Raw genomic sequence first — 7561 nt, forward strand, 5'->3', positions numbered from 1 at the left:
TATTATAGCAGAAATTAAAAGCAAGAGACAGGCTTACAATAGCATTCTTTCTAGTATCGAAGAAATTATTTAGTTTCGTGTTCAGTATTTTCTCCTTCTATTCCATGTTCTGTTCTCTCTCTCTCTCTCTCTCTCTCTCTCTCTCTCTCTCTCTCTCTCTCTCTCTCTCTCTCTCTCTCTCTCTCTGTATGTCTTAAATTTCTCATCTTTTATATAACTTCTTTCTTTTCTTATTTCTGTTTTTCTCATTTTGCACAAGCTTTGTTTTATAACCAGTTAATTTTTTTAGCTTCTTCCCAAAGAATATGTCCACATGACAACATTAGTACGGTTGATGTGTTCATCATGAAGCCTCATCATTATAGTCTCCACCTCAAAATTCTGATTTGAGAAAAAAGAAAATTGGTAATTGCATAATTGAACATTTAGTGTATATACCTGTTCATGGGTCATAAATTCTGCATTCTGTACTGAACTATCATTATAATCCTTGTTTACTTTTGGATGTTCTTTTGCCTCTTATTCGCACCGTTTTGTGGGGTTCATTTTATATGTCAATTCTTCTTTATAGATTATCTTGAGTAATTTTTTCCCCACGATTTCAGTTTCTGAATAGACAAGGCTTTTTTTTTTATGTTTGAGTGTTCACACCCTGTTAATGCTCGAAAAAAATAAGTTGGTTGACTATGTATCCCTAATCCTATTTACTTTGTGATAATTTATTTAATGAATAATCTTGGTGCTGATTTTTCGTAATTCTCATTTGACCATCTGCATGGAAGGAAACATCTAACATCCTCCATCCTATAAGTACAGCTCAGCACTATGCCTCAGGAGCTGCTTTCAACTGCAATTTCTTTTAAAAATTCCATTATAGATTTTGGTTTTCCTTAATTAGTAGCTTAAGGAAGAGTACCTTGTGCTTACATACCTCACATCTCGGTGGATATAGCCAATGCATTTGTTATTGTTTCATACCGACCTTATTAATATTATATTCATTTGGTAATACGGTAAGCCATGGTAAATCGAATTACCAGTAATTTAACCCACTGTTGATCTTGTTCTTCTTCTTTCGACCTTAGTTCCACTTTCCAGGGTCGGCCACTCGAGTCAGCTTCTCCATCTATCTAACATACTTTTGATGTAAGTAATTACATACAAATATAATGTTCCTCGGGTGATATTTTGCCGCTTCACAAGTTTAATGATTCAATCACTTTTCAAAGACAGATTACTGTTAGTACCACTACCAAATCTTTTACTGAATTCTGTGCATTAATTAAATCTAAAAGGCTCAAAGGGTTGCTTTATGTACGTGTTCCTTGATCTAATACTTATTTAGACATCAGTGCTTGATGGTGTTATTATGAACCGTTTATCGTGGCTTTAAGAATAAATATTAAGGTTGGTAAATATAACGTATCTGCGTGTATTTGAAGAATTTAAACTTGTGAAGAGCTAAGGAATTAATTGAAAATAAAAATTTCCAACTTTAGACAATCTGACAGATGATACAGACGAAGAGTGTAAGGCTAATTATGTTAACAGAATTATTACGTATAGAGAAGTGCCACCAAGAACGAAAAAAACAGGTGTTACGTAGTTGGAGGAACGAGTTTCACGTATATTTAGTTAAAATACACTATTTTCTTTAAGATGTAGAGGCACATTAGGCAATACAAGATCATGAGGACTCGAAGTTGGAAGAACGGTTTCGGTTTCGTTAAAAGCTAGAACAACTGCGCCTCGGCTGCTTTTATAGGAACTAGCCTAATTACTGTCATATTTTTGTTGTTTGACGGTGAACTGAACAAAAGTAAGTGAACCTAGGATACTCGCATTGTAGAATGTAGCCTAGTAGGATAGCTAGCTAGGTAACTAGGTACCTAAAATAAAAGAAGGCGATGCGTCTACCTAGGTATGCTATGTTAACCTATTGTAGGGCTAGGATAAGCGGCAATCGTAACCGACCTGCTCATAGCTATGAAAAACTGAATGCCCTGTATGGAGCGGCTGGAGAATAGGGAGACAAGATTAGACGTGAGAAATCCAACCAAGAAAACGGGCTAGACGAACCTTTCCCTAATGCCGAATCCAGACCTAACCTGAGCTTTGCCTACTTTCATATCCCAATGGACAGGCACCTTCTTACTTTGAGTAGAGTAAATGACCAAGCTGTGACATACCGGCCACCTGTACAGAACGCTGCCACCTTCACTAAATTGGCAACAATGTGTCCATTTGCCATTCCTAGCATGCAATCATGGGTACATTTAGTATTTCAGCCATACCTAATTATTAAAAGTTAAAAAAAGTCGAAATAGTAATGTGGACTTGGCCAAATCAGTGTAGAGGGTTAGCAACAAAATACGAAATTTTTGTCCTACCTAAACAATTCACTTTAATACGTTGTCTGCTTGCAAAGGTTTTTGGCAGCCAGATGTGCAATAGGCTGTAAAATTCTTCCTGCCATGGTTTCACTGTAAACAAAATTTGATGTATTTAAAGTGGAATTGGAATGAATTAAGAACAAAATGTTTATACTACCAACCTAATTATAGGTAATCAAATACTAAGTACTGTGGAGTTTTAGCTACTAGCCCTAATGTCAGTAAGGGTAAAACCACCGATTAGCTAGTACAAGGTGAAAATGAATTTCAGTTCAAAACAGGACCCTGAGAATAAGACGTCTCATACTTTCCACTTATAGGCAACAAAATGTTGTTTTATTCTTCTGATTACAACTTCAATATTGAGTAATAGCCTACTATCAATAAGCATTACATAAACTATGCTTTTTGTACTTAGAGACTTAGGGACAAAACTAAAATGATCCAGTAAAGAGAACTGGTATTAAAGTAAAGTACTTAATAGTGATTTTTTTTTTTGTGCGTTAAGTACTAGTTCACAATATTGGAGTTATTTTTCTGTTATTTTATGCAACTTTGATATACTTAGGTCAGGCCCAATGTAAAAAGCATACTGAAATCTACACTGTTGCGAATTGACTGTTTTTTAGGTCTTTCTTGGGGAATATTGTTAACCACTTGGACTTTTTCTCATTTCTTTGGGAGCTGGTTCAGAACGATGGACAAAGTTTCCACTGATGGAAACCTAACCTTTTCTAGAATGCCATTGCCTTACCTAACCAGACCTTACATTCCTAAGCTGACTTAGGCTGCCGTGCCCTGACCTGACCTGACCTGGCCTGGGAGGTGAGTGGGTGATGTTCTGCCTCACCCTCCCCGCCAATGGCCTAACACCTTGATGTGGTGGTGGGGCTTGTGAGGTGCGAGGAAGAGGTGGGTGATGGTAGCGGGGCAGTTTTCTACCCTGGCAGGAGGTGCAGCCACACTACTAAGGCCATTTCTGAGCACCCAGACGAAGTTCGATCCTCTTTTGAACCTTCTGCTCTTTTCAGCCTTAACCTTCTTCCCCTAATAGGATGAACCAAAAGTTGTTGACCTTGGAATGTTAATGGATTATGGCTGTGGCAACTCTTCTAATGTGATGGAGGGTGAGGTCGGACGGCATTCCTCCTCACCCTTAGAATTCGAGTACCTGATGTGTCCGAGTGAGGAGAAAATCTTATGTCAAACATGATCCCGAGTACTGGGTCTGATCTTGATGGACTGACGACATCTTAAGTGCTGGGATCAGGTGTATAGTAACCAGGTAGTAGCCTCTAGGGATGGGCATGCCACACCCCTCCCTTGTTGGGCTTCATGGTGGGTGAAGGGCTACCTGGCTGAAAACAGCACATTTGTGTTTATGTATCTTTACTAGGCCCAAAAGTTGATGGCCCCCTGGCCAAAACGATCTTTCATAACTTTGGATGATCGGAATGCTGGGGGGAGAGTAAAATGGCCTTTGCTGATGTACAGTCCTGTTCAGGTGCAGGATTGTCATCAGTTCATCATTTTCATTTCATTTCTCACTTTTCCATCTAGCCATGCTTTCATTTCAGCGCTGAATGATCTTATAGGTCCCAGTGCTTGGGCTATGCCCTAAATTCTATAATCCATCCATCCATCCCAAAAGTTGATGACTCTAGCGTGGAATTGGACTTGGCAACTGGAACACAAGACAATAAGTCTACCAAGTGCGTAATTATGAGTTAGAGCCCTCCCTCCTCCCCCCATATGGGAATAGGGCAAAAGCAATTGAACTCCTTGTTGAAGTTGTTCCTTTCATACCCCGAAATTGGTCGGGGCTAGCACCCACACCAGCACTAGTGCTGCCGCAATTTTAAGACTTTTTAAGCTGCTGATAGTGAAACTGTGAGCAGATTAATTACTACTTGGTTAGTACTATATATAAAATGCTATTGTATATATAGTACTATATATAAAATTTTGTTGCAGTGTTCATGTGAGTGGGGCTTCAAGTTATTTTTTTTTCCTGATCCCTTGTTGGAGAGGATGGCTAATAGCCTAGGCCTATATTTCGAAACCTTTGGTATTTTTCTATGTAAATATGGGTACCTAGAGAGTGCTGAAATGTGATGGGTTCCTTTATTTTAAGTTTCACCAGTTATAGATAAGATTTGGATATTAGGTTTTGCTTAAAAAACTGGTTTAAATTCTGAGTTATGGCTACTTTAGTGTAAACATGGAACTAATCTTCCTTAGATTATTTTGGCAGTATTGCAAAATGTGGGCACTAAAGTTTATGGAATTCACATCAGCAGCAATTAGGCTAAGTAGTTAGGACATATTGCATCCTTCTCAGATACTATGATTATGATCAATCACTGAGGAAATCGGGCTTTTAAGTTGGGGGGAAAACACAAAAAAAGTGAAGTAGTACAGGGATTTATGCTAGGCTAATATCCCTATGAAACTTTGGCAAGTTCTGATCTGTAAGATTTTTAAAAAATTTTCAAAATGACATTGTGCACTTATTAATTTAGGACCTGGTGACGTAGGTCATGTTAGGTTGAGGGCCAGTATCCAAGAGGGAGGGTTTGAAGCCCTATGTAAGGACCTGTTTTCTTAACTTCAATATTCAATTTAGATTAGGTTAGATGGAGGGTCGAGGGAGCCAAAGTGATCTTCTTCATACCAGTTTAGGTTAGGTTAGAATATGTCCCTGTTTATTTTTACAGAAATGCAAACCAGAGCCTTTTATTTAGGAATTATTCTTGAGCATAAGCTGGAGGGCATTTGTTGAATTTAGTAACAAGGTAGTTAATTGGTGGTCATGGAGACTGGAGAGCATTTGTTGAATTTGGTAACAAGGTAGTTAATTGGTGGTCATGGAGACATGCGTAGGAAAATACCCTTCACTCACCTTCTGTCATCATTCAATTTTCTTAAGCAACCAAGAAGATTAAACATGCTGTGCTTGCTCTCTTCCCAACTTTGGTTATTGAATGCACTTGTGTTAGTCAATTTTTTCTTTATTTTCTAATTTTTGCGTTGTTTTGCATGCCTTGTTACTTTAATGGAGAAAAAATGTGATGAACGCCATGGTGAGTGGCTTAATGATGTCCCATGTTTTGGAAATAGGTAAGAAAATTTTTTGTTTGGTGTGTTATTGGTTTTGAACTCTGGGCAGGGTTAAGTTACTTAATCTTCGTTGGGCATTGGAAATTTCCTTCACCACAAGGGTCCCACTAAAGTAGTTGGCGCTTACTATCTTCACAGCTATGCCTCTACATGATAAGATGAGTGACATCCAGAAGCAGTACTTAACTGTAGCAACTCTCATATCATGTAAGCAATCATGAACATTTTCTATATAATGTTGGCAAAATTATTTCGATTCTCTTTCTAGTTAAAGTTTTAATTTTTTGAGGTAGAGATATCCATGCATTCCGCCATACCTCAATGTGGGAATCAGCTATATAATTACTGGGTAAGTCCCATAATTAAAAATGACATTATGATAGAATAGTTTTAATTATACTCACCCGCTAATTATATAATTGGAGCCCACCCTCCGACCCCTAGCATGGTCTTTTCTTTTTAAAGGCATGAAACAAACTGAGCTCTTTGCCAAGTGGTTCCTCTCTTTCCCCAAAAGGGGGCGGGGTCATTGTTACCCAGCCAAAACAAAACAGAAAATTAGTGCAATACCTGAGTGTTGGACTTTAACTGCCGGGCAAGTGAAACGTTTATCTGTATAATTACTGGGTAAGTATTATTAAAACTGTTTTATCATAAAAATATCATTTTGAAAAATATTTCATTTTTCCCAGGTAATCAAATAAATGTCTTTATCATATTCCTACTTCAACAACCATGCATAGTCCCTGATGCCAAAGGAACAAGTGCTTGATAACAGTAGATTAGTCAGGGTTTCCTCCCACTCATCCACCTGCCACCAGTCAGCTACTTGTTGCCAGATTTCAATTAATGATTCTTGCTCATGCTGAGGACTGCTACATAAAGGTTCTGTGTCTAAGATATTATTATTATATTTTAAAAGATCAGTTTATCCAAACCTCTTTGCCTATTGTGACTGACACTTATGTGTATAATTGTTGGCATAGATGAAAAATTTTGCCATAACTTTGGTTTCAGTGTTGGTGAAGTAACCATTGTTGACTGGTCTATTGTTTAATGAATACTCTGTATTTTTATTATCTTTATGAGATGTTGTTTTAAGTTATGCTTTTCTGCTTTGAGACATACAGTACTTTCATACATGTTACTTATGAATTGGAGGACTTCTGAAAGAAGAAGAGATGTCATTCCAGAGAAATTATAGGATGGTGAATGAATGTGTACATATATTACAATTTTGTTACAAGAATTTTGAGAATTATGGAAAAATTTTAGTAAGCTTGTTCATTTTGATGTTATACAGGATGGGTAAGGCATTTTCAGCATTGGGAAGAAAAGCTGGAAAACCTATTCGTAATTACAATATAGAGGAGCGAGCTCATCGTGCGATAATGGAGAAGAATCGTCCTAAAGCCCCAAGACATGAATCTACAGTAAGGCTGATTGAGGACTCTGTTAGAAGTGAGTGACAGCTGCAAAGATTTATTTTTCATTATCACAGAATTACTTTTAAGGTTATAAGTCTTTATAGTATGTTCTTTTCCCAAAATGTAAGATTTTGGTTTCTATTTAAGAGGACTATTTATTTCCATGCCATTATCTTCCACTTCCATATTCACTTATGAAAATTAAAAAGAATGTTGCGTTAATTAAACTCCTTTTGCTACCTTGTTACCAAGTTTCAGTGACCAATTCCAGTTTGAGCTGAGGGATACTCATACATAAAAGGTTCTGGTTTATCTTCCTAGGAAAGATTTGAATAACTTAAAAGATTTTTTTTATTGTATATTCCCTTTGGAAAAGAATGCATGTTAATCAGAATTTGTTTATATATATCCACAAAGCAAAGAAATGTTTTTATCACATAAATAACTTACCAAGTACAGGCAGCCCTCGGTTAACAGTGGGGGTTCTGTTCCCAGCCGATGCTGCTAACCAAAAATCGGCAATAACAGCACTAAAAACCTGCTTAACGGCGCCACTAACCGAATATTGGTGCTGTTATCCAGAGTTTGGGGCTGCTGTTTACTAGAGATTGGCACTGCTAA

At 37.4% G+C, this 7561-nt stretch overlaps 1 protein-coding gene across 3 annotated transcripts in view; it reads left to right on the plus strand.

Annotated features, from left to right (window-relative positions):
• Positions 1–1077: 1077 nt before the first annotated feature.
• The window catches only part of LOC135207336 (protein NDUFAF4 homolog), a 220632-nt gene continuing 214148 nt past the window's right edge, over positions 1078–7561 (plus strand). The window contains exons 1-2 of one of the 3 annotated variants that reach the window (XM_064239043.1): positions 1078–1146; positions 6817–6974. In XM_064239043.1, the coding sequence (XP_064095113.1) occupies positions 1145–1146; positions 6817–6974 (160 nt within the window). In that variant the 5' untranslated portion in view covers positions 1078–1144. Of the gene's footprint in view, positions 1147–1372; positions 1408–1573; positions 1820–6816; positions 6975–7561 lie in introns of those variants that run through there. The other 2 variants (XM_064239045.1, XM_064239044.1) reach the window with 2 other exon arrangements.

The sequence above is a fragment of the Macrobrachium nipponense genome, chromosome 32 (genome assembly GCF_015104395.2).
Source record: "Macrobrachium nipponense isolate FS-2020 chromosome 32, ASM1510439v2, whole genome shotgun sequence".
In the NCBI taxonomy this organism is placed as follows: Eukaryota; Metazoa; Arthropoda; class Malacostraca; order Decapoda; family Palaemonidae; genus Macrobrachium; species Macrobrachium nipponense.